This window comes from Urocampus carinirostris, chromosome 7 (assembly GCF_059441175.1).
Source record: "Urocampus carinirostris isolate Australia breed hairy pipefish chromosome 7, RoL_Ucar_1.0, whole genome shotgun sequence".
In the NCBI taxonomy this organism is placed as follows: Eukaryota; Metazoa; Chordata; class Actinopteri; order Syngnathiformes; family Syngnathidae; genus Urocampus; species Urocampus carinirostris.
In genome coordinates, this window is record NC_142355.1 from 11,500,317 (window position 1) to 11,528,188 (window position 27,872).

Genomic DNA, 27,872 nt, shown 5'->3' on the forward strand with positions numbered 1-27,872 from the left:
GGGTCAATGAGTTTACCAAACAGTTTGTGTTCCAATAATTAATGCTAAAGATATTTAAATCAATAAAATAACAAAGTTGCCCAAATTCATGGTCCTACTTGCTTTTGTCTAAGTAATTATTGCACACTTTGTTTAAATCCTATAGATTTAAGTTTACTTCTCAAATATTTCCACGTCGGGCTGCTAAATGATATGTTTGAATCAAATATGTTTAATAATTGTAAGAAAAAACGTTTTTATGTCATGGATTTCACATATCAGTTTATTTTTTGAATGTAACCCCCAAAAAACGAGCGATAGTTGTGTTTCAGTAGTCACAATGTGAAGGTGAATGATTCACAGAGACGGGATGCATGGTTCCATTAAGCTTTCACATTTCCCTTCATAAATCATCACTTCAAACACGATTGTGTCTTTCCTGAAGCCTCATAAACGTTTGTTTTCAGTACCCGAAATAATTGATTAATTACTGGCAACATATTAAAACACACACTCAGATTATATTTTTAGCTTCAGGGAATCCTGTGTTGCGTCATCTATTTGCACTTGCATCACACTTGTGGAATTTTTCATTTACCACAAGTCATTTACTTACTATGCAAAGACAATATGTTAGCTCATCTGCGCTGGGTGAGATAATCACTTGCTCTCATGACAATGCTCATTTTTATTGTCTTCCTGGTTTAGTATCGTGTCACAGTTATAATGGGAACATTTGTAGCACTCACCAATACATGGAAAATCCTTCGGTGTCACTTTCATGAAAATTCTTTAGAAGCAACGTTGGGGAAATTCCTGTTACAGTTTTAGTTCCTTCAATTAATATCTAGAAACATGCGTTACTGACATTAAAAGTTGGCTTTAGTAGAAGATAATTCAAAGACCATTTTAAACATTTTGATAAAAATAAATAAAATAAAAATAAGTAATCTTCCATTTTTGTACATTTTGCTGTGTGTGTAACACATTAACATTTGAATACAGTTCCTTCAATTTAAATTGGTTGTATTATCTGAAATTTTCTTCTTGTTCCCGGGGGTGTCAAACTCATTTTAGCTCGAGTGGGGGCATATGGTATAAGTACACTTCTCACGGGGCCCGGACTAGTAAATAAATTGCATAAAAAGTGTGCCTTAGCTGGAGGGCTGGGGGTCTTTTTCAGAGGCTCACAATAAATTGTGATTCCGTTATGTAGGATTTGATTAGAAAACTATTAGTGAGGGTATTTTTCTCAATATTTTTTCTTTCACCGAGATTTAATCTGTTGTACCCTTTATCAACTGTGCATTTTTTAAAAACAATATAATAATATGATAATAATTGAATTAATTTCCACTATATATTATATAACTTGGTGAAGCTCATTCAGACTGGAAAGTGAAAAAATAGCATACAAATTTAAATCGTGAATTAATGGTTTTAAAGTCTTTCTGCTTTTTATTTTTTTATGATAATGTTTACCTGGATAAGATAACTTTGCTATAGAAAAAATGCTGCTAAAGATTCTTTCAACTACTGCAGACACCTAGGTAACGTTTTTTTTTTTTTTTTTGTACTTCCTTAAACAGTCTTTTATTTTAAGAAAAATAATGTTGGGATTTGTTTCCTCAAAGTTCTACGGTAGTTTAACTGTAGTCGGTAACAACACACCTACAGTGAGTGCTTTGCGAGTGGCGCTTGGCTTTGGCGACATCCAGTGGACATATTTAACACTACAAGCTATTGTTTGATGCAATGTTACCTATTTTTTTCTCTAATGCTTCGCTCAGCATCGTTTCACGGGTTACATATGATGTTGGCCATGAGTTTGACAAATAATGTCTTATATCTATACATTGGTTTTATAGCAATACATTATTTTTTTACACCTAACATTGTCCAATTGTGATGAATATTATTATTTAGATTAGTAGTATAAATAGTATAACTACTGGGTACTAATTGGTAGAGATCCCAATCTGGGCTGTTTAAATAAAGTCACCCATCCTATCATCTTTCAGGTGCACTGTAAAACATCCTTTTTGTAAGAACTTTGAAATAACTCTAGCATTATCTGTTGGTTTCCTCTTTTTAGCCGACCAATGGAGCCTCCCACAAAGAAAGACCTTGCTCAAGCAATGAGACAACCAGATGAATGGAAAGATCCATGGCGTCGGTCAAAATCTCCAAGGAGAAGGTCTGGTTTAGGCTCCCCACCAAGAGGTCGTCGGAGAAATCGTCGCTCTGGTTCTTCTGTTTCTCCGTCCAACTCTTCACGGTATAAGCTTCTGCTGGTCATCATAATCGTCTTCGTTATCAGCCCACCCGACTTCTAGACGATCCCCTTATTCCTATGGTTTTGTCAATTTTTTCTTTGTGTGTAAGATTGCACTGTTTTTTTGCTCTAGATCTTCGTCCCGCTCTTCATCCTACACAGCTTCTGGGTCATCTCGCTCCCAGAGCCGCTCCTCCTCGTTCAGTTCCTACACCAGCCACTCCTCTCAGCATAGCTCATTCTCTGGGAGCCGCTCTAGGTTTGTTTAGCACATTGCACTTTTTAACTCCTTAACATTCCGTCAGCCTGCCGGCTGGCCGGGCTACAGGCTTTTGATAAAAGCGTGATTTCACATGTCCCCAGTCACTAAAATCAACGCCATGCGACATACTATTGGAAAGCTCAAACTCTTAGGATTCGAGATATTATGACCATTTCAAAATGTATTCATTACAGACACATCACGATCAGTCTGAAACAAGATACCCTAAAAATTTAAAGCCGGCATAGCTCACCAACTACGTCCCCCGTTAGTCAGCTCGTCGGATGATTGTCTGTAAATATAGACCTGTTACATCCACGACCATCTAGTGAATTCAACTGTGTAAAATATTTACTCCAAAACCCCACGATGATGCCGACGGATATAAAAAAATCCTCCTAAAAGCATTTATGCATCGTTTGGCAATGCTTGTTCTATTCAGTTTCTTTCGCCCCAAAATTCCACTTTGAAAATAAACACACTCCTCAGATGATTTTCAATATGGCTGTAAGCCTCTGATATTTTGATTGACACCACTCTCGGCCAATAGCAGGCTTTTTTCACAGTCCACAGCCTGCATTAGCCTATCTCATCTCATTAGCCGTACCGCTCATCCTCATTAGGGTCGCGGGGGGGCTGGAGCCCATCCCAGCCATCTCCAGGCAGTGGGCAGGGGACACCCTGAACTGGTTGCCAGCCAATCGCAGGGCACACGGGGACAGACAACTCACTCGCTCGCTCATTCACACCTAGGGACATTTTAGACCGGCCAATCCACCTGAAATGCATGTTTTTGGAATGTGGGAGGAAACCGGAGTGCCCGGAGGAAACCCACGCAAGCACGGGGAGAACATACAAACTCCGCACAGGAAGTCTGGAGCTGGATTTGAACCCACGACAGGTTCCCATTACATGAACTGTGACGCACAAGCGCTAACCACTGCGCCGCCGTGCTGCCCTGGCATTAGCCTATAGGGGTTTGTATTAATAAAACGGAGATCGCCTCATTTAACCCCAAATATCTTTAGCTAGTACTAACCTAATCAAATTAGGATTGACACATTGTTTAGCCAATGAAATCTTTATGCGCAGATATACACTGTGTATTCAGAATAAGACCCCAAAGTAAACGTGCCACCCTTGATTCATTTTTATGTAACATTATTACATGCAAGTGAGCGCAATCATTGGTCGACTTCTGGAAAGAAAAGTCAAACATTTACAAGTTTTTCAAAATGTCTAAAAAAAATGGCCCAAATAAATTACACGGTTGCAAATGTTTTAGTGCTGTAAACTGGTTGTCTCCAAATGACCACTTTTAGAAACGCCTAAACTTACCCTTAGTAAAATGTGTCAAATACAATGTTAAATCTTTCAGACTATGATACAATTTGACATGGTATCGTGTAAAGCTTTAAGCTATTATTTTACCTGTTTTCCATCTAAAAGGCCCACGATGCACTCATCTGCAGGCATTTGATTGCAAAAAAGAATTCACGTGAGAATAAAACCCTATTTCTGTGTATTCCAATTTAGATTACTCAATGTTAGTAGCACTTGCAATGATTATTTCAGTTTGGGACAAAACTTCAGTGTATTACCTTCCAATAGAGACCAAAACCGTCCATATTCTCCAAAGTCTTTAGGACAACCGCATTCAATTTTTTTTTGGTACGTCTTGGATTGGGAATTGAAATGAGTTTTACAGGAATGTACTGCAAAATGTTTCTTGAATACGTGAGAAAAAAAAATTCCTTAACATTTTCTCATACTTTTTACACTCAACTCTAAAGCAAAAATGCCACCAAAATTTTTTAAATAATATTTTCATTTTGTTAGATGTTAAACAAAACTTTATTTTTCTCTGAAATATGTATTACATATGGTGAACTATATTACATTTTTAAAGTCCTATTGTGTTTTTTTCTTAGAGCCACACCATGTATGTTAAAACAAATTTCAACAAACCTAGGTGCGATCAGAGTTCTTGCAAAAGTGACACCAAATACTGCAAACAAGAAGGATACGGATATAATTACCCTAGCAATGTGACGTTGTCCCAGTTGTACTCAGTGAACATATATTGCTTAATGACCTTTTTTATACAGGATTTCATAGAGACATACAGCCAACACGAGGCCTGTTGGTGTAACACCATGACTAAACTGTAAACTGCCGTTTTGACTCTGCCCTATTATCTTCTGGAACGAACCATCTTCCAGGGATTCAGAGAGGATTAGCATGGCCATTTTGTCTCTAACATGTTCTATTTGTCTCCTTGCTCATCGATTTAGGTCAAGATCATTCTCCACATCTCCGTCACCAGCTTCAGCTGTACCCAGGAATATCAAAAATAAACCAGACATTCCTCCATTGATGCCTAAAAGGTAACGGAAATGCATGTTATGTCCAGGCTTTAAAATTGAATATCGTAGTTAAATATTTCCATTCGGGTGTTAAAATACTTAGTATATTAATTCAGCAAAACTCTCTGCCATTTTCCCAGTTCGACCTCCTGTGTTGCTACATGTAGTCATATTGCCGATGTCATGAGAAAAACAAAAATCACATTTTTAGGGGGATTTTAATAAAGCACCTTTTATCCCTCCCAAAAATTATTTTTGGACAAATATTTTTTGCATAAAAACATTACATTTAATATTGACAAATTATTAAAATATGTACACTTTAAATAACTTCACTAAACCATTGATGGACAGTTAAAATTGCTGTACCAAATTTGGAACTTTCTTACTCGCTGATACTATCTTCTGGCTTGTGTTATCATTGCAGCATGTGTCAAGCTCATTATGCTGTGCATGCAAGAACGTGGATTGCTCACACAAATACTTTTTTTCATCTTTTTCGGGGTTTGGTTTGGCATTTGGACTGTACTTAAAACAGATCTTGTACCATTTTCATGCTGCACTAACAAAAAAATGCGGTGGTTAGCATGTCGGCGCTCTGAATCTGCCCGCATCCCTCCCTCATTCTGCAGCCTGAACAGCTCTGCGAAAAATATGCTAAGAGTAAATAGGCGCAGTTGGAAAATAATGTAAAAAAAACTCTTTGAACTTAGTTAACCATTTGTAACACCTACCTAATAGAGAAAGTATTCTACCTTTGACTTTTAAACAAGATGATGCACTCCACCCTTTAAGATATGTAGCAAAAGCAAATTTCGGACTCTTATTTCGTTTTGTTTTGTTTTTTTAACACAACTGCGTCAACATAACGTTTACCACCCTAACCTTCATTTTGTCTCTTGGAGTACAAATGCTCTTTCTGGTATTGAGAACATAATTGACAAAACCATTATCCTGTAAATGTATCTAATGTTGCCCATGTGTATTGGTTACGTTTCAAAACGTTGTCTTTTCTCGATAGCATGCCAATGAAGCAGGGTGCAGCACCCACTCCACGCAGGGATAAACCTCCCGTAAAAAAACCTCAGACTCCACCACCACCTAGTGTACCAATCAACAGGCCTATCAAACCGTCTTCTGAGGGAGGAAAGCCTACCTCTAATCTACGGGAGAGTGGAGGCACGATTGTTGGGGCCAATGTAGATGGTAATGCTGGTGGTGCTGTTGGAGGTGTAACAGTGAGACAGATACCTTCCCGGGAACCTGGGAAGCCACCCAACCAGAGGGAAGGAAGGCAGAAAGAACGACAACAGCATCCGCCCCGGAGGTAAGCACAGGGTTCGTACAGGTGCTTGAGATCCTTGAAAATGCTTGAATTTTAATGTGTTTTCAAGGTCAGGAAAATGCTTGAATTTTGGGTGAAGGGCTTTAAATTGTTGACATTACCAGGGTTCTTGTCGGTCTGACTCTAGACAATGCAATAAAGGAAGATTTATTTTTTTAAAGTGCTTGGAAAGGACAGCAACATGCCAGTCATTATGGCATTGTCATGTCAAGCACCGCCGCCCTCTACTGGTCACACCCAAGAAGACAGCTCTATCTAGAAAGCAGGCTCTTTCGGCTCCCAAGCGGCTCCTCAGATTTTATTTTTCTATGATATATTATTAATTAAAATATATATTTGCACAATTATTTAGTAAATGTTTAGTAATTTCATATGAAATATAAATTAAAATAGTCACAGATCTACCAAAAACATTTTTACTCACGAAACCTATTTAAAGCCATGAACAACAACACAAAATCCCTGAAAATCAAAACAATAAAATACCACTTAAAAATATTAACTCTTCAGTGCTTTAAATAAATGATAAAATGCAAAAACATTAACTATTTACAAATATATTTTAACTAATTTAGACAGATCTTCTAAAAAGCACGCAAGAAATATAGATAAAATAAGTTAAACAAAGAATATTAGATAAGCAGTCGATTGAAAGATTGAATGCACTTTGCTTAGGTGCAATCAATATTATTAAAAGGTGTCAAAATTTGGCAAATTTTTCTTCCTTTTTCTTGTTGTCTTCCGTCTTGAGCATAATTATTACCCAATACCTATAGAGCCCTTTCCGTGTTTATAAACCAGTGTGACATAGCCAACCTGTGCATGCATTGTGGTGGCAGAATGGCAATAAAAAATGTGTACCTTCAGAATCTTCTCCGCGTAACCCCAAGGATTCCGAGTGAGAAGATGCTCTTGTGGTCGTATAGGAGTCATAGAACCATAGTTACATTTGTAAATACATTTACAATTAAGTAATAAACTTGAAGCCGTATGACATGAGTTGAAGTTGCAATAACTTGAGATGCTTTTAGAAAGCACCTTTTTATGATGTGTTGTCAGTCCTTACCTTGACTGTTTCTTGTCTTTTAGGCGGACAATTAGCGGGAGTGTTAGCGGAAGTGGCAGTAGTTACTCTGGTTCTAGCTCTCGATCCAGATCCTCTTCAAACTCACTGTCACATTCACGTTCCGGATCCAGGAAATCAAAGTATGTAAACATATCCGATTTTAATCTTTTTTTAATCTTCATTTTAATGCTTTTTTGAACAGAACACAAATACACTTCCATACCAGAATTCTACCGCTGTCTTTTGTTAACATAATAACCAAACTGTCAAAACAATCCAAATACCAGAAAAAGAAATTAAGCAAACATGCCAGGGGTAACAGATAAGCTACATGTCTACAAACATTATTTGTTTTAATGGCCTTTACTCTTGTGTTACTTCACATTGCAAGGCGATGAAAGCAATTATTCTACATGTAAATTTCCAATTTCGAGTGTAGAATTTGTCTATAATGATAAGAAGATTGACTATCAAGGTTTCCTTTGACTTTAATTTATATGTCTCTGAGTCATATATTCCAAGTACAATAGCTTTCCAAAATAGTTTAAACCCATTGTCAATAGTTGAGCTGTCAAATTACAGATTTGAGACCAGAGATTTTTCACCAAGGGGCAGTGCCAAAATAAATGTGTCACAGTTTCATGTTCAACAGGACAAAATGTACATGCAAAGTCAGTATCTTTGTTAAATATTTTTGCAATGTGCATTATTTTAATTGACATTTCTCACTTTTTGTTTTTCAATAAATAGCAATTGGGTAACATCAAGATTTTTTTACAGTAATCAATTGAAGATATTTCTTCCAACTTTTTGTTTTATTTTTATCTTGGGTGTTTATCAGATGTTTGTACTGGAGCGCCACGCCTAATCTCGCTATAATCATTGTTAACTATGTTGTTATTATTGACAAAGAAAGGATATTCTGATTATTCAACTCCCCTTTTATTGCTTCAATTATATACTGTAGAGTCTTCCAGACTACAAAATAATGATGGCGTGATGTGTTTTTCTTTTGTGGATATGCAGATATTTCTTCTGGGGCTGAGGTTTTGACTTGATTCCTAACTACTTGTCAATTTTTCTTGTGTTCTCTGTGCGTCTACTTTGGAAAATGATATGCAAATGCACAACATTATAACGCTCGGAAAGTCCAGCAGCACGAAGTTATTAAGTTATGCAGGCTTCTGATTGGCTGAGTTGTACGCCCGACCTAAAAGATGCATGCTCCGGGCAGACGTTATTTCAGACAGTGGGGTAAAGCGGATTTTAATTACGCTGTCCACACCCAAACCTGATTGCCACCATTTTTGTTGTCAAGAAATCACTCAATAGGCATTTTGCCAAAATAAACTCAAGAACAAATCATTCACTTTCCAACCGCTTGTCCTCAAGAAGTAATAAAAACAATTACTTTGTGCCTTAATAATTTGACTTATCATTTAGAATTTACATTCTAAATATCTTTGTGTTGTATTTGTGTGATATGATAATTGGTTTGATGAAATAATTTATATGAAAATCCTACAAATCAAGAAGGGGGCGATTTCTCTGTACGGTATATAATTGAACAATTACACTTTCACCTGTTCCCCTTTTTCATAAAAGACATTTAAATATTTGAGATAATTGACAAGGTGTAAAGTCACATTAGAAGTTTTAAAAACAATTCCAATGTATGAACCATGATGAGTATCATATTGTCGAAGGCCTTAATGGCAAAATATATTTTTAAAGCCACAGAATACAACCATAAAACTATATTTCAAGATGTTGAAGAAATCTCACCTGACCATACACTTACTGTAACAGTAGTTGGGGCTTTTTCCTTTTGGCTTTTTGGTTTATAGTGAATAATTTACCATTTAACACATGCCTTGGTCAACCTTTTTTCAATGAGGGAAAACATTGCTGTTCAAGTGGAGAATAGTTTTTTAATTCATCTTGGGTTTTTTTCCTGTTACCACCACCTAATATTAATTCATGTTCTCTTTTTTTCCTCACGCTTGCTCTTGGAAAACCAGGAAGTCCAGGTATGTTGAATTGCTATAATTCAATGTGTGTGTTGAGAAAGATGCTTTTTTTCAGAGGTAAAATCTTAATCCTAAACCAGAGCCAAATTTAGGCCCAGATCGGCCCTAAAATGTATCATTATGTTCGGGTTGGGCCTGGATTCTCGCTCGCTTACTTTTTTTTTTAAGTAAATATTTTTTGATAAAAATGGATACTCAAGCATTGTGTGTAAACCTAACTAAAATTTATAGATTTAATTTATTAAAAAAAAAATTTTTTATTTTTTTTTGCCAAAAATACATGGATAAATTGATACTAAAAAACTGTTCTTGTACGGGGATGTTTGGATGAGTGCGTAATTCCCCATCAGTGTCAGAGCTAGCACTATGGGCCATGGTGTGAGAAAAATCGTGATGAAATCAGTATCTTGTCACAACTCACAGTGATGTTGCCGCGCTAACATTACAATGCGCTAAGGCGTTTATAGGCCGTGAGTAGTTTTGGCCACGGGGGACTGCGATGTAAATAAAAAATGGTCTCAGTCTATTATCCACCCATATGTATCCAGCGATTGAAGTGTGTAGACATCCTCATAGGTGGAGAAGGCATAGTTGAAGCAGTGCGGTGAGAAAAGCATACATATAAATAAGTACAGACAGATAACACTTCAACACTTTTTTTTTTTTCTAAAAAAAAAAAAATCCAGTGCTGAGAGGGATGACATTTCATTCGCATCCGCAGAAACGCGATCGCCATGATGACCAAAATGGTGTGATCATGTCAACGCAAACATCGGGCACTAAGAAGTTCTTGCAGTGTTCATGCATCGCTCATGCATAAGTTTAGTGTTCTTGCAGTAAAATGTTTTTTTGCTAGAAAAGTGCCCTTGTGTTTATGGAAAGCATTGTTTTGATATGGGAGGTATCACTAATGCATAAAAAAAGCACCTAAGTAAAAGTCCTGCTTGAAATGCATCCTTTCACAAATAGCTGTTTTTTCTCAGAAGTTCTTGGTAACAAGTATTTTCAAGAAACTTTGCAATGTTCAACCGTTTTGTACTTAACAATGGTAAAAGCTAAAAACATACTTATTTTCCCTAATTAAAGATAAGGGTATAGATTTCTTTTGACAGGTCTATATGGCTACAGAGCTCGTTTTTCTGTAGGCCTCCGATAATGAGTGAAAATGTCAAAAATTTACTGGCACCGGCTCTCCCGATTTGAGAGAAACGTCTGGCATTAAACGGGTTAAGGACGTACTGTTGCAGTGGTGTATGGACCAATTGTGGCCTTTAAATGTTCCGCTCAACTTAAAAAAAAAAATCTGTCAAAGATGTAAAGTTTCAGTTAATGGAACCTCTTCAGACACAGAAATATAAAAGATATACATGTTTATACAGCCAACAAATGCACTATGCTTGAATCAACATGAAGCTGGAAGCATTGTGATCATAACTTTTACAATTGCTTTAAGACATCTAAATATCCAATTTTTCTGCCGCTGCAGGTCTTTAAGCGTAAGCAGTGTGTCATCGGTATCCTCTGGTTCATCGGGCAGCAGTTCTGTGCGTAGCGCAGATTCTGATGACATGTATGCTGACCTGGCTAGCCCGGTGTCATCAGCCAGCACTCGTTCCCCGACGCCAGGGCAACCACGCAAAGACCGGGCACCCCCTCCTCGGGAACGACCTCCGCAGAGCAGAGACAAGAACAGGGGTCAGTATGAAAAAAGTGGAAAATAAAAATAAACCGAGGTGGTGTAAAAATGACGCTGATGGTGGCTCCTTATTATTGAGGTGTTATGTGAAGTGTCACTGCCCTCCTAGTTGCATCCAAGAGGACAGGTGCATCACACTAGTCATGGGAATTCAGGCTCTTGTTTTAAAATCGGCTCAGCTCACTGAGAAGACCTGGCTTCTTTGATTCATTTGTGTTTTTAGTGATATATTATTATTTAGTAATAAAACACAAAATTAATTAGTAATTAATTTTTTTTAAATTTACTATTTTTCTATTTTATAATAGCTTTTCGCCTTCTTAAAACTCAGGTTGTGTCTACTAAGCAACTTTCAAGACAAGCAACACAGAATTTCTGAAAAACACAACAAAATATAAAGTTAAAATATTTTCTTTTTAGTGCAACAACAAATAAAGTTGGTTAGGGAATACAAAAATACACTTCCCTTTTTTTTTTTTTTTCCAAACTGTTAACGGATCCCTTGCCTCATATTTTTGTTTGAAAAACAAACTCCATAGTGAAAGTGTTTTTACTTTTGCTTTTGTAACATAGTAAAAGCCCTTTGTCCCTGTAAAGGATTTTGCATTTTGTGTATTTTTATATTTAGTTTGGAGTGGATTGTCCTTGTCAGTGGATTGTCAGTACGTAAACCATAGTTACTTGGTCTGTTCACAGAGAGGCCGGTAAAGAAGGATGAACCTTTAAGGGAAGAACGCAGAAAGATGATTCCTTCTGGTGGCCCACCAAGAGGGGGAAACCCTATGCCTAGAGCCATCCCTGGAAATAGAGGTGGTCACCCTGCGCACCACCATACTGGTAATATGCCCCAACCAGGAAATTATGGAGGTCCCAGTTCCCATAAAGACATCAAACTCACCCTTCTCAACAAGGTACTTGTGCATGTCATCTCATTTTGAGCTCAATAATAAATCCCATTCAAATTTTCTTTGTAGTGTTGCATGGTTCACCTGAACATCATGCCTATTCTTTTATCTTAAATGCTCGCTATACTAGGAATAAAAACTAGGAGACTGCATATTCTCTTACCTATTTACTGGGCGCCAGAAAGTTTAGATACACCTTTTTCCACATGACACGGAAAAAGTCTGCCTTATCTAAGTTAGTGCATGGTCTAATACAGTCTTAGTCGCCCACCTACGCGGTAGGTGGGGGAACTCAACCTTACCATTGTGCAAATATAAGCCCCGACGATCTTAATGAGATAATGTGTGCAAGAGTGCCTTTGGATAGGAATACGCCAAAGCAAGGAACAGGTCACAGCAACCTGCCTAATATCTGAGGCCCAAACTAACCATCAAATGCAATGTTGAACTCAAAAGTATATTTGGATAAGACCAAAACAAGACCTGCTTTTTTGTCATTCATAATCTCCTCCATTAATATCAGAATAGCATGTGCAATGGCTTTTTGTAAAGGTGTGTTTTTTTAATGGTTTACCCCAACAGCAGCAAGGTGATAAGGGCAACAGGAAGCGTTACCTCCCATCTGACAAAGACCGGCCTGGCTCCCCCCTCAGCAAGAGAATGGCCATGTCTCCTGACAGAGGTAAGAAATTCCACACTGCACATTTACAATTTTTTGTACCCAAAATGTGAGAGGAATGTTGTTTAAGAAAAGAGTCCTGAAATGTTTTATCTGAGATTTCTTTTTCCTATAACAAGTGTGGTAAAAAAAAATACTAATGGGCTTATGCTCTTTTAGTTCGCGATAGAAGAATAGCTGGCCGACCCCCACTCTCCCCTCGGATGGATCGACCCAGAGTACCCCGGCCAATGCCTCCTCAGGGGGAAAGGTTAGTGGAAATGACCTACCTTCCTGTACTACATTAGAAATCCGTATTGCTACATAAACTACTCAGCTCTGAGTGTTTGCCTTTTGCTATAAATTCTTGGTCGGAAAAAGAAAGTTAGTGTTTTAATGTTGCCTTCGGGAGCCTCTAAAAATAAACGTGTCAAAAGAATGCTTTGATCCAAAACTGCATTTCCCATGATGCCTTCAGATATAATATTCCTGAAGTGCCGGACCACTAGACATTAGTATTTCCACATCGATGTCAATACCATATCATAGGAAAATTCTGTCTGGCTGCCAGGGTTTAATTGGTCTCGCCAGAGTCTAATAACAAATCTTTTTGAATAAATAAATTCTAAAGTTAATAACTTTGAAATTTGCCATTATATAAATGATCTGTGAACGAGAGCAGGCTCCCTTCAAGGCGCTCCCTCCATCTGTCTCTTTTTCTCTCTAGTATGGGAGGTGCTAGTTACTGTAGCATCCTCTCTCTGTCTGCCTACTTATTGCAATGAGCAGAAGGGCAGGGATCACCCTGTAGACCTTTATCTATGACAACAATAAAGTACTTTATATTTAATTTAAAATGAGTCAAAGTTGGCAAAGGAGACAAATTTGGATTCGTTTTATTGATACTGATGGCTCCAAAGTAGAGTGCATTGTCCTACATTTTACTGTAACTTTGCTATCTGTGAAAAAGCTAAAAATGTTTTTGTTGTTGCACTAAAAAGTGAATATTTTGATATTTTGTTATGTTGGGTGAGTTTAGGGATTCTGTGTTGCTTGACCTGTTTAGTATGAAAAGTTTAAATTATGTAAAAGTTCACTGTAGATTGAAACAATAACGGTTATTATTATATTGTAACATAGTACATTTTAATCAATTAATTTGGTCTGCGATGTTTTATAAATATTGGAATTATTATATATTTTTTTGAGTAAAAAAATGAAATAAACATCAAGAGCCGTTTGAAAGCCTAAAGAGACAGCTCTTTTCAGTGAGCTGAGTCTGTTCTTTAAAACGAACCAGAATTTCCACTGCTAATAATTTAAGCGTGACAATAACCTCCTGTAAAATGTAAACTATGGAAGAAGAACCAGCATCATGTCATAGCAGCAATCACAAAAGGAGTGATACTGATATAATACTGTTATTTACTAATATAGGTATTACATTGAATGAAAACCAAATCCCACATCTGTGAGTTGATCTGTTTACTTGCCGATATGCCTTAAAATAGTACAGCACTGGCATAATACTAGTTATTATTAGTCTAATTAAATGTCAAGCAGATATGTCTACCATGCTTCGTGAGTGTACCTTTTTGCTCTGCTATTGCCTTTTATTAAGAGTGTATATAAGATTCAATAGTTTGCAAGAGCTAGATCTAGCTTCGTGATTTTGCTCTAAAATTGCAACAGATCGACGTGTTTGAATTTAAAATGTACCAAAATCTTCTTCCAAGGGAGCATGCGCCCAGGTCCTTCCAGACTGTCCACTAGCAAGGGTCTCGCAAAATGTTATGGAATACACTGTAGACCGTATAAAAAGCATATAAGGGTTGTTCTAACAGTGAATAATGATCTGTTCACCCATTTTATAGAAAACGTCCTGCGTCGCCAGCCCCGAAATCGACCGGAAAAGGCCCCGCCGTCCAGTCCGGCAAGGTGCCCGGCCCCTCGCCAGCTCCAGCTGCCGCTTCCACGAAACCAAGCAATACCTTGTCTCGTCGCGAGGAGCTTCTCAAACAGCTCAAGGCGGTTGAAGACGCCATCGCGCGGAAACGGGCAAAGATCCCTGGAAAATAAACAGGAGGCCTTCCCCGCCCCGGCTGGCTGACCGGCAGCCCGCACAAGCGCAGGATCTCGTGCAGGTCGGATCAACGGACATGTACATTTTGTATGGTTCTCGTGTACATTGTGGAAATCGAGAAGTTGCTTCCACAAAAGAGTTTCGTCTTAGAGGGTCTTTCACTCCCGTATGCCATAAAGCAGGAGGAAACAAAGACATGCCGGGATAGTCTCATCCGGCTACTGACCGACATGAGGTGTCACTCTGACTGAGTGAAAATCAATACTTGTGCGCCTGTTTTACAGACGGTTTCTCTAGAGACTGCTCTTACTGTTGCTTGGACCCTTCCTGATTTTGTCGCATTGCATCTTTTTTGTGGTAGTTTGCAAGTTAGTAAGACAAATAATACTCAAGGCTCCCCCTTTACAATTTGTTGCAAACCATTAACGTTTCCTGTGAATTGACTACAGTGCTTTTGAGCCCACCTTAAACCAAAGGTCTGTCTGGAGTTCTGCTTTGTGATTACATCTCTCAATAATCCTGTAGGGGCCCCAGAAACCTGTATATGAGTAATGAGGTTATTCTTTTTTTTTTTTTAACCAAAAAAATACATTTGTTTTATTTTCTTCTTAACTCTTCTCAATAGTTATAAACCGATGTTTTATTTGTGTCATATTCATAATTCGGGGAAGAAATAGGAGATTCAAGACAATACATGTCTTGCTTTTGTGACAAAAGCCTAAATAAACTATTTTGATAAAGAGCAATGTTGACATTTAATTGTCATGACCATATTACAAGGGCAAACAAATCCCCCTCGAAGTGGATCGCAGAAAAGAGGTTATTTTAGTATGACAGTGGACAAAACTGCTTGTAAGACCCCTAAACCAAAGTCTGTCACAGTGTTTAGGTGCCGCAAAAACCTGTACACAAGTAAAGGGTTTTTCTCCTCTTTACACAACAAATAACTGTGTTTTTTCTTTCTAACTCTCCTCAATAGTTATAAACCAATGTTTCATTTGTGTCACTTACATAAGAAGCAGAAAGCCCGGGCCGATGCAAGATTGAATTCGGCTCCTTGGACTGGTCAGAAGTATGGAGCTGCATTACCCAATTTCGCCCTGAGAGGGGATTAGAGAACCCACAAAAGTGGACCACGCAAAAGCAGATGTTACCAATTTTGTTGGTCTTTATTGGTGGTGCCTTGACATGAAACCTAGCTAAAGGCACACGGAGGCCTAGAGTACAACTGTCTACATTTTCAAGTTTCAAGGCCTTTACATACGCATAAATCGAGATTTAAAGTTATTTTATTTAAATTTAGATTAAGAGAAGCATAAAGGCTTGTTATTGCTGGACATTCTACTTGGGTGAAGCTGGGCCGTGGTTTGTAGAAAAAGTTCCCGCGAGCCACTAGGCATTGCCAAGCTCCAGAGCCACTTGTACACGAAAGGAAATGTTTATTGATTTTGTTGGTATTTATTGTGGGTACCTTAACACCAAACCTAGCTAAAAACACTTCCAGAGGCCTAAAGTACAACTGTGTACATTTTCACAAAAATCAGTTCGGCTGTTTTTGAGCCTATAACCCACATACGAACACATTATAAATTAGTTTAGATACATTGAATAGTTAGTTCAACAAAATTGTAAAAATAAAAAGACCAAACAGTTCGGTAATCAATTTTTCAAACAAAGATACGGGCTTGCCCCTACTTACGACCATTCGGCTTACGTAAAACGGTACATACGAACAATTTTTTCGGGATGTCGAAAAATATCCAGACATTGCTGTAAGTTAGATTTTGTATTGTACACCTTTTTCCGTGTACAGGACAGTACTGTAGTGCTTCTTTCCGCCGCTACCGTCCTGTGGCGCTGTGAGAGGTCACCCAGGATCCTCCCCGAAGAAGAAATCCGCTTCCTAGTTTGTGTGTAAACATACCATACTGTATCTCCAGCGCTCTAAGACATTTTTATTGTTTAATATATCGTGTCTCCATTCAATGTGGTTGGAGTAAAGTGTGAAGAAGAGGCGAGCCGTTTCATTTGAACTGAAACTAAAATATGAAAACTTGATGCGGTTGAGAAAATGGTTGGATCGCTTTTTTTGGACACTTTTTACCACGGAGGAGGAAGTCGCCTACCTCTTGAAGCTCATCTTCCAAAAGTAAGTTAAACTTTATTTATCTATATAGAGCATATTATTTTATGCAGTGTTTGAAATAACGTCTGCCCGGACACCAGAGGCGTGAATCTTTGACGTCTCCGGCGTGTGGCCAACAACTTCTTCAAGGAAAAAAAACTCGAAAGCTTTTGTTTCAAATCAAACGTTTGCTTTGTTCCGATTTCGAAATGTCCGTTCGGTTTGGAAATTTCGGAATTTCGTTTCGTTAGGCAATTTGCATACTCTGCAGCCAATCAGAAGCCTGCATCGAATAACTTCGTGCTTCCGGACTTCCCGAGCGTTGTAAGGCATTTGTATATCACTTTTCAAAGTAGACAGAGAACACAACAAAAATGGTAAAGTGGTTAAGAATCAAGCCTAAACCTCAGCCCCAGAAGAAATATTCAAAAGAAGATAACAAAATTTATGACGCTACAAAACGTAAACGTACATTAAAAGCATTGTGGATAGAGTTGACGTGGCTTGTAGCAGATGACGCAACGCAAACATTGCATGAATGAAGATGAGTAAATACAGGTAAAAACTGATAGCAGATGGAAAACAGCGATGTCATATACATGCATAGATTTATAATAAACTTAATTTTAAAGTATTGTTCTGTTTTATATTCTGATTATCAATCCTTAATACTTTGTAACAATGGGTTTTTTTTGCCATTCGTCGTCTTATTGTGTTTCAACTTGTGAAAAATGGGGCAGGCAACATTATTGGCCGCGCAGGCAAATTTTCAGAGTTGTCTGCCCCTGGTGTCCGCTAACTTTTTGTCATGAGTTTCAGACACTGTTTTATGTAATGTTTATTTTTAAGGACAAAACACTACACATACTTCTACATGTTATATTGTGTACCTATTTTATTTTATTCTTTAACATGAGGATACTGCTGGAAACGTGAATTTTCCTATGGGGCTGAATAAAGTCTCTATCTATCACATATAAATAAAAATGTATATTTCACGGGTATAATTCGAACCCTGCGTAGTCTTTTCTCCAAACCAAAAAGTGACGAAATGAAATGCTAAAAATACTCGAAGAAAAAGAAAAATCCCTTTATGAGCGCTTTCAGAAATGTGTCAAAAACTCGGCCTCCTCTCGTGCAGCATTTTGTTGCCTCAACATTGAAAATTTGGACGTTTTCATTTTTTAAGACGAGCCACTTAGCGATAGTGCCTAACAAATAGATGAATGACCCCACCGTTCCACCCACACCCACATTGTCACGTCGCCACATTTAAGGCTTAAAACTTAAAGCTCCAAATACTGAAACCATTTTCAACAACATGTGAGACACTATCGTAAAGTGGAAAGAAACCATTTTAACATTTAAGTGGGTATTGCAAAAATATTGGCGTCCTGATCTTTCAGCTCAGCCAATTGACTCCAGAAGTTATGACGAATGACTTCTGAATAATCCAATGTTGACCTATATGACTAAGAGTGACAAACATGTTGCCAATGTTGCCACTGTGTATTGCAACATCCATTGCAGCCTGGTCATCCTGGAATGAAGGATTACCTCATGTGCTGTCTTTTCTTGAGGTGTCTTAATTTTCCACATGCTGAGGTTTTTAGTTTTTCCTAACACTCATGAAGGTTTTAGATCAGAGGACGGTGTAATGTTAGTCCATACAGTCGTTTGAGACTTCTTGAGAATAAGGGCTATGCAAATAAAAAGGACTTGAGTGCAGATAGTCTCAGTTTGCACCTGCTCTTTGATGGGCTCAGTGGTTTGTGAAAGTAGACACTGGAGAAAGGACAGTATTATAAAGACTGAAGAACACACCTGGCAAGCCTGGGATAAAGTTGTGGAACAGTTCGAAGCAGGAATGCAGACAGCATTAAACCACTGCAAACCTAACAAATCCTGGCCGTCCTTCTAAACGTTCACCCCAAACAAGGAGAAAACTAATCAAAGAAGCAACCAAGAGGTGCATGATCACATTGGATGTACTGCAGGCATACGCAGCTGAGGTGGGACAATCTGTGCATAAGACAACTATTAGTCATCCTCTGCATAAATCTGCCGTTTATAGAAGAGTGGCAAGAAGAAAGTCCCAGTTTGGTTTGCAAGAAGCCTCATGGGAGACACATATAATAAGTGCTCTGCTCAGATGAGACCAAAGTTGAACTTTTTGGCCTGAATGCAAAGCATTACGGTTTGCATAAGTGTATCACTGCACATCAACCTATAAGCACCATCCCCACTGTCAAACATGGTAGTGGCAGCATCATGTTCTGGGGTTGCTTCTCTTTAGCAGGGACTAGATAGAGCCAAATACAGGAAGATTTTGGCAGAAGATCTGTTAGTTTGCAAGATACCTGAGAATGGGCGCATGTTTACCTTCTAACAGGACAACAACCGTAAATATTAAGCAAAGTTTATAATGGTGCATACGGTAATTTACTTTGATGGATTTGAATGATTATCTACCGCGGGTACAAAGGTATTCAGACCTGTTGACATTTTTCACTCTGTGTCATAATTCCAAATCCAGGTGTGAAAAATCCTTCCCAAAAAGACTCATTGCTGTACTATCTGTAAAGATTCTCCTAACACTCCACTTATTGAAACATGAATATTTTGTTTGTTTGTACATGATTCAATTGTTTGTTTGTTTGTACATGATTCAAATTGAATCTTTTCTTCCGGCGCCGTCACGAATGGCAGCCACTCCAGCAGCTCCCGTGTTATTTTCGATTGTTCTCGATTGTTCTCAGCTCAGGGATGCTGCTGGAAATGTGAATTTCCCTTCGGGGATGAACAAAGTATCTATCTATCTATCTATAAACCATAAACATACATTCCATACAAAATATAGCACTGGAGCGAACAAATTCAATTTTCTAACAATCATCCGGCCATCGTTCGTTAACAGGGTTGGGTAGGATTACTTTCAATTACTTTTGGATTACTCCAATACCAAATATGCTAATAAAAGACAAAAGAAACTAAATATGAATAAAATGATGACTCATAACACGTGGTAAGCTTTCTCTCCTGGCTTTGATCTCCGGCAAAAAGAACATAAAATGCGACAAAACAAAATGAAAATAAATCCAAACAGCTTGCCGACATCATTTTTGCCGTTCTATGTATTCCGTTACTCCCCAAGCCTGCACAAAATGTAGTAATTTTATTCATATTTAGATTATTTTGTCTTTTATTAGCATATTTGGTATTGGAGTAATCCCAAAGTAATTGAAAGTAATCCAGTTAAAGTAACCCTACCCAACCCTGTTCGTAAATAGGGCAGCGTCTGTAGTGGATTAGTGAATGATAGTGTTGGGAAGATAGTGAAAAGTGTCACTAGGGGGCGTGCTTTCATTGTTTTCACTGTGTCAGACTGTCAGTGAAAGTTTTGGATCGGTAAAGTGAATATGAATTATTTTTGTTGTCTTTGTAAAATGTGATTTGAAAAGCACAAACCTATTAACACAAATCTCACGCTAAAACAATATTTTACTAAAACAACAAATTAAAACGTCCTTAGTTTATTAACCCAAAAGAAACAAAATACAATTATTTATTTAATTGTTGTGTTTGTTGACAGTGTTATGTAAATAAACAAATTGCAGTGAGATTTTCTTTTGTGTGTGGGGGTGAGGGTGCGCCATAAACAGGATTGGGTAGGGTTACTTTAACTGGATTACTTTCAATTACATTTGGATTACTCCAATACCAAATATGCTAATAAAAGACAAAAGTAACTAAATATGAATAAAATAACTAAATTTTGTGCAGGCTCGGGGAGTAACGGAACACATGGAACGGCAAAAATGATGTTGGCAAGCTGTTTGGATTTCTTTTCATTTTGTTTCTGTCGCATTTTATGTTAGTTTTGCCGGAGATCAAAGCCAGGAGAGAAAGCTTACCATGTGTTGTGAGTCATCATTTTATTCATATTTTGTTTCTTTTGTCTTTTATTAGCAATCCGTACGGAAAAACGCAAATTTGTCAATTATGGGTACCATCCGGTATACACCGACTATCACGAAACGGCAAATCAATCAAGTCTAAGGAGTTCGCCGCAGTAGCCTCTATCTCGGTATCACTTTTTTTCGTTGCAAACGAAGCGAGCGGTTTGATGCTACTGTGCGCATGCGTCTGCCGCCTCGGATATCATCTGGTAGTTATGTAGTGAAAGGAAATCCGTCTCTTTTTAGAGAACCGGCTTTTTCGGCTCAACTCATTAAAGAGAGCCGGCTCTCAAACGGCTCACTTGCTTTGTTGTAATTATCATACCTGTCAACCTGTACGGTTTTGCCGTAGAAAGTATGTTTATTATGCATTTTAAGGCGTGTACGACGTACAAAAAAAATCTGTACGGAAAAACGCAAAGTTGTCAATGATGGGTACCATTTGGTATACACCGACTATCACGAAACGGTAAATCAATCAAATCAAACCAGTTTGCCGCGGCAGCCTCCATCTTGGTATCGTCTTTTTTGTTGCAAACGAAGCGAGTGGTTGGATGTAGTGAAAGGAAGTCCGTCTCTTTATAGAGAACCGGCTTTTTCGGCTCAGCTCATTAAAGAGAGCCGGCTCTCAAACGGCTCACTTGCTTTGATGCATTATATTACGAATCATTATTGTTGTATAAAGAAGTTAAGGAAAAAAAGGAAGTATAAAAAGAGAACATTTAAAAAGACAGGTTGGTGGTTATCCCTTGAATCAGTATATTACCAACAATAATTTAATGCAGAAAATTAATTCATAATTTGAATAAGAAAATGTATTATTCTACTTAAATATATTTGCATGAATTTTTTCCTTCTACGGAGAATGTCTAAGCTACTTAACTTTTAAACCTTTTTTATAATAAACCTCATTCATGTCGAGCAACTCAGTATCTCACAACAAAATGTTCATTAACAATATATATGATGTAACGAAACACATGTACAATATAACATGTTAAACTACATAAATAAACACGTTTGAAAAAAATATGGTGTAAGATTATTTTGTATTTTGTGAGGGAAAATACAACAGTTTGTAAGGGCATGGAGCCCTGGAGCTTCACAGGCATGCCCTGCTATCGGTGTGTGAGTGTGTGTGAATGGGTAAGTGCGAAGCAAATTGTAAAGCGTTTTGGGAGGTCTTCAGTGATTTGAAAAGCACTATATAACTGTATTTAAAATGCATTTAAGGTTTGTATCTGAGAATCAGTGTCGATGTTACGTCTGTTTACAGTGTCACTCGTGTTTACACGAGTATTTCAAGCGCTTTGAAGCCACGATTGCCAGGAACTAATAGCTCGAATGATTCGCACACGTCACAGTGTTCAATTAAGGTGAGGTGACTCAGGTGACTACGTGGGTGACTACGTGGTGACTACGCGGGTGGCTACACGGGTGGCACGCCACTCGAACCACTTGCGCTTGCCCCGCCTGCAGCCGGCTTTGTGATACAAAATGTCTTTATCGTGCCATCATCGTGACAACGCCTAGGTGTTCAAAATGACTCTCGCTGCCTGTCAAGCTAGGACGTTCATTGTAGAAGGAACAAATACATGCAAATAGAATTGAGTCGAATAATACATTTTCTTACTCAAATGATTCATTCATTTTCTGCATTAAATTATTGTTGGTCATATACTGATTCCAGGGATAACCACAAACCTGTCTTTTTCATTTTCTCCTTTTATACTTCTTTTTTTCTTAACTTATTTATACAACATCACAATTCGTAATATAATGCATCAAAGCGAGTGAGCCGTTTGAGAGCCGGCTCTCTTTAATGAGTTGAGCCAAAAAAGCTGTTTCTCTAAAAACAGACGGACTTCCTTTCACTACACAACTACCATGGAATGATGCATGATGGGAAATCCCCTGGCGGCAGACGCATGCACACAGTAGCATCAAACCGCTCGCTTCGTTTTCAACGGAAAAAAACGTTACCGAGATAGAGGCTACCGCGGCCAACTGGTTTGACTTGATTGATTTGCCGTTTCGCGATAGTCTGTGTATACCGGATGGTACCCATCATTGACAAATTTGCGTTTTTCCATACAGATTTTCTTGTACGTCGTACACGTCTTAAAATGCATGAAAAAAACATACTTTGCACGGCAAAAACGTACAGGTTGACAGGTATGCATAATAATTCATAATATAATGCATCAAAGCAAGTGAGCCGTTTGAGAGCCGGCTCTCTTTAATGAGTTGAGCCGAAAAAGCCGTTTTTCTAAAAACAGACGGACTTCCTTTCACTACACAACTACCACGGAATGATGCATGATGGGAAATCCCCAGGCGGCAGACGCATGCACACAGTAGCATCAAACCGCTCGCTTCGTTTGCAACGGAAAAAAACGATACCGAGATAGAGGATACCGCGGCGAACTGGTTTGACTTGATTGATTTGCCGTTTCGCGATAGTCGGTGTATACTGGATGGTACCCATAATTGACAAATTTGCGTTTTTCCGTACAGATTTTCTTGTACGTCGTACACGTCTTAAAATGCAAAAAAAAAACGTACTTTGTACGGCAAAATCGTACAGGTAGACAGGTATGGAAACAAAGCCTGTCTTTTGTAATGAAATTGAAGTTTAAAAAAAGAATGTTTGTGCACCACCCACGTTTTCCTTTTTTGGCAGGATCGTTGGAACATGAGAATGGAAAACCCAAAGAGTGAGACTGAAAACCTGAAATGAGGGTACAGACATCCCAAATTGTATACATACAGATTGTTTTTGGAGTATATCTCTAGCATTTTTGTAGTATTCCCATGGTACGATTTTTGTAATATCTAGCATTTTTTTGCAGTATTTCTGTCACAATGATTCTGTAGGAGTATTTTTTCAAATTTCTTTCATAATATTTATGTATTATAGTATTAAGTCAAGTCAAGTCAAATTTATTTATACAGCCCTTAATCACAAAAATGTCTCAAAGGACTGCACAGGATTACAATGACACAATTACCTGATCTTAAACCAACATGCGGGCAAGGAACAACTCAAAAACTCAGCGTGAGGAAAAAGAAACCTTGAGAAGGGACCTCACAAGTGGTATCCCCCTTCCAGGATGACCAGGGTGAATTACATTTAGCATTACAGTACACAAACATAGTAAACACTAGGTGACATGTTGAAAATTTGTCTGGAAAGTGCATGACAGCAGCGACGCCACCAGCCTGTAAACTAGTCCAGAAAGTCTATGACGGCCACGACGCAGCTTCCCATCTCTGCCAGCTGCTCCATGCAGGCGTTCACATGCTTCAGGTCTAACGCTGGTCCGCTGACTCATCTCAAATCGTCCTTCTCCTTCGTATCACCACCAGGCAGGCAGTCGGAAAAAGACAGGACAATACAGAATATGAGGTTGGCATCAATCATAAGCTTTGGAATAGAAGTGTGTCTTAAGCCTCGATTTTAAAACTTCCGTTGAGGTTGCAGATCTTATCTCCGGAGGCAGGGCATTCCATAGCACCGGGGCCCCGATGGAGAACGCTCTCAAGCCTGCAGACTTCTTGGCTCTCGGAGTCACAAGTAGACCGGCATTTTCCGAGCGCAGACTCCGTGCAGGAACATAGGGGGAAATCAAATCGGAGAGATAAGAGGGTGCAAGTCCATGCAAACATTTATATGTTAATAAGAGAACCTTAAAGTCACATCTTAAGTGGACTGGGAGCCAGTGCAAGTTGGCCAATGCAGGAGTAATATGCTCAAACTTTTTGGTCTTAGTCAAAAGTCTAGCTGCTGCATTCTGAACCAGCTGCAAACTTTTGATGCTAGACATCGGGAGACCAGAAAGCAATACATGACAGTAATCAAGCCGAGAAGTAATAAACGCACGAATTAAAACCTCTGCATCTGATTGGGACAGCATCGAACGTTGTTTGTAAGTAAGTCAACAGACCCATTGTACGAAGGGAAGGCTGCAGTTACCATAGGTAATAGTTCTTCTAAAGCTAGTGCCGTTGTAGGGCGGATATTGCGACTGCTAAAGCCTAAATTTTCCTTATCACAGTAAACATTAAACAGCACCTCACACTTAACAAGATAGTGATCAGAGATGGCATTAGGATACGGTAACACTGTAACATTTGAGGCTACTACGCCACAGGTCAGAACAAGATCTAGAGTGTTCCCATCTTTATGAGTGGGCACATCAACTATTTGATTGAAACCAAATGTATCAATCAGTGACTTAAAAGCAATTGCAAGTGAATTTGACGGGGAGTTTATGTGAACATTAAAATCACCAGTAATTGCAACATTGTCCGCATAAGTTACTAATTCTGTTAACAGTTCCGAAAATTCATCCAAAAAATTTGAGTATGGTCCAGGTGGGAGATACACAACAACTACATAAATTGGTGTTGACATTAAGGACCTCATAACAAGTGCTTCAAACGTTTTAAAAACAGTAGGGGTACTAGGAGTAAATTTCAACTTACCTTCCGATATAAGTGCAACGCCTCCACCTTTTTTGCATGGTCGTGCCAAGTGCGAACTCACAAAGTTAGGGGGAGAAGCCTCATTTAACACTACAAACTCATTTGGTTTTAACCAGGTCTCACAAAGGCCAATAAGGTTAAGATTGTGTTCATTAATAAGGTCATTGACAAGTAAAGCTTTGGAGGCTAGTGATCTGATATTCAGAAGGCCAAGCTTCAGCACTGTGGACTGAGCTGAACCCTTTCCCGAGTTTTAAACCTTAATGGTAACCTCCACAGGATTATACTGCCAGTCCCGGTTCTGGTGCCTTGCATGACGGCAGATGCGGCCCGAATTCCATACCACAGGAATATTGTTGACAGGTGGAGTAGCAGGATGACTAGTGGTAGAAAATAATTTTATTTCTTCTTTTTCTTCTCCCTCTTCACCTAACAAGGGAGAATCAGAGGTAAGAAGCACAGAAGAAGATGCTATAGAAGAGTACAGATCAGGATGTGTGGTGCAGGCAATGGAACACTCTAAACTACAAAAACTATGTGAATTGCATGAATCTAGCATAGCGCTAGTTAGCTCTAGCATTACAGACTCCACACCTTCCCAGTTAGGGTGGAGGCCGTCTCTCCTCAGCAGGTAAGGTCTGCCCCAGAAAGCAATTATCCACATACATAAATCCCTGCTGACTACAGAAACTTGCCAGCCACCGGTTTAGCGAGACTAGTCTGCTAAACCTCTCATCATTGCCTCTCGCAGGCAAGGGGCCAGAGACTATTACTCGATGCCGACTCATCTTTCTGGCGAGATTACAGGTCCTAGCAGTATTTTTTTTTGTAATCTCAGATTGCCTCATTTTAGTATCATTAGAGCCGACGTGAATGACTATATCAGTGTAGCTAGCCCTGTCCCGGTGTTTAGATTTGCATGTCAGCTCCCTCAAACTAGCCTCAATGTCGGGTGCTTTGGCCCCAGAAATACACATAACCGTAACAATATTATTGTTGTGTTTTTTTAAGCATTTTTAATCTAGTACTTTATTAGTATTTCTGTAGTAGTACTTTAGTAGTATTTCCATAGTAGCATTTTCATAGGATTTCTGTAGTATTTGCGTTGGATTTCCATAGTAGTATTTTCGTAGGGTTTCTCTCGTGTTTTTGTAGTATTACTGTAGTTTTATTTTTGTTTTATTGCTGCAGTAGTATTTTTCTAGTATTTTGTATTTCCATAGTAGTATTTTGTAGGACTTCTGTAGTATTTTTGTAGTATCACTATAGATTTATTTTTGTTTTATTTCTGCACTAGTATTTTTGTAGTATTTTGTATTTCCATAGTAGTATTTTGTAGGACTTATGTAGTATTTTTGTAGTATCACTGTAGATTTACTTTTGTTTTTTTTCTGTAGTAGTATTTTTGTAGTATTTTTATAGAAGTATTTTCAAGGATTTTTGAAGTGATATTTTTGTATTATTTTCATAGTAGCATTTTTCTATGATTTTTGCAGTAATATTCTTGTAGGATTTTCATAGTAGTATTTTTGCAGTATCTCTGTCATAATGTTTCTGTCGGAGTGTTTTTTCAAATTTCTTTCATAATATTTCTGTATTATAGTATTACTGTCGCGTTTTTTTTTAAAGCATTTCTAATCTAGTACTTAAATAGTATTTCTGCAGGATAATTTTTTAATTTTCATAGTAGTATTTTCAAGGACGTTTGAACTTATATTTTTGTAGTATTTTCATGGTAGTATTTTTGCAGTATTTCTGTCATAATGTTTCTGTTGGAGTATTTTTACAAATTTCTTCCGTAATACTTCTGTATTATAGTATTACTGTCGTGTTTTTTCTAAGCATTTCTAATTTAGTACTTCTGTAGTAGTATTTTTGTAGAATTTCCATAGTAGCATTTCCATAGGATTTCTGTAGTATTTGCGTTTGATTTCCATCGTAGTATTTTTGTAGGGTTTTTGTTGTGTTTTTGTAGTATTACTGTAATTGTATTTTTTTCATTTCTGCAGTAGTATCTTTGTAGTATTTTAATAGTAGTATTTTCAAGGATTTTTGGAGTAATATTTCTGTAGTATTTTCATAGTATTTTTGCAGTATTTCTGTCATAATATTTCTGTAGAAGTATTTTTTTTAAATTCTTTCATAATATTTCTGTTTTACTGTATAGTATGACTGTAGTGGTATTTTTTAAGCATTTCTAATCTAGTACTTCATTAGTATTTCTGTAGTAGTGTTTTAGTAGTATTTCTATAGTAGCATTTTCATAGGATTTCTCCAGTATTTTCGTTTTATTTCCATAGTAGAATTTTAATAGGGTTGCTTTAGAGTTTTTGGTAGTATTTTTCTAGTTTTATTTTTCTAGTATTTCTGTAGTGTACTTTTGTATTCCCAAAGTAGTATTTTGTAGGGTTTTTGTAGTAATGCTGTATACTTATATTTGTTTTATTTCTGTAGTATTTTCATAGTAGTATTTTTCTATAATTTTTGCAGAAGTATTTTTGTAGTGTTCTCATAGTAATATTTTGTCATATTTCCTTAGTAGAATTGTTGGAGTATATTTGTAATATTTTTGTTGTATTGCTGTAGTTGTATTTTTGCAGTATTTCTGTCAATGTTTCTTAGTAGTATTTTTGTA

The 27,872-nt window shown here is 37.8% G+C and overlaps 1 protein-coding gene across 1 annotated transcript in view; it reads left to right on the top strand.

Moving 5' to 3' along the window:
• zc3h18 (zinc finger CCCH-type containing 18) overlaps window positions 1–15,407 on the top strand; it is a 32,293-nt gene extending 16,886 nt beyond the window's left edge. The window contains exons 10-20 of the mRNA XM_088339752.1: window positions 2,075–2,257; window positions 2,388–2,513; window positions 4,811–4,903; window positions 5,904–6,209; window positions 7,317–7,433; window positions 9,315–9,323; window positions 10,810–11,018; window positions 11,716–11,930; window positions 12,507–12,606; window positions 12,763–12,853; window positions 14,457–15,407. Of these exons, the coding sequence (XP_088195878.1) occupies window positions 2,075–2,257; window positions 2,388–2,513; window positions 4,811–4,903; window positions 5,904–6,209; window positions 7,317–7,433; window positions 9,315–9,323; window positions 10,810–11,018; window positions 11,716–11,930; window positions 12,507–12,606; window positions 12,763–12,853; window positions 14,457–14,661 (1,654 nt within the window). The 3' untranslated portion in view covers window positions 14,662–15,407. The remainder of the gene's footprint in view (window positions 1–2,074; window positions 2,258–2,387; window positions 2,514–4,810; window positions 4,904–5,903; window positions 6,210–7,316; window positions 7,434–9,314; window positions 9,324–10,809; window positions 11,019–11,715; window positions 11,931–12,506; window positions 12,607–12,762; window positions 12,854–14,456) is intronic.
• Window positions 15,408–27,872: the final 12,465 nt, after the last annotated feature.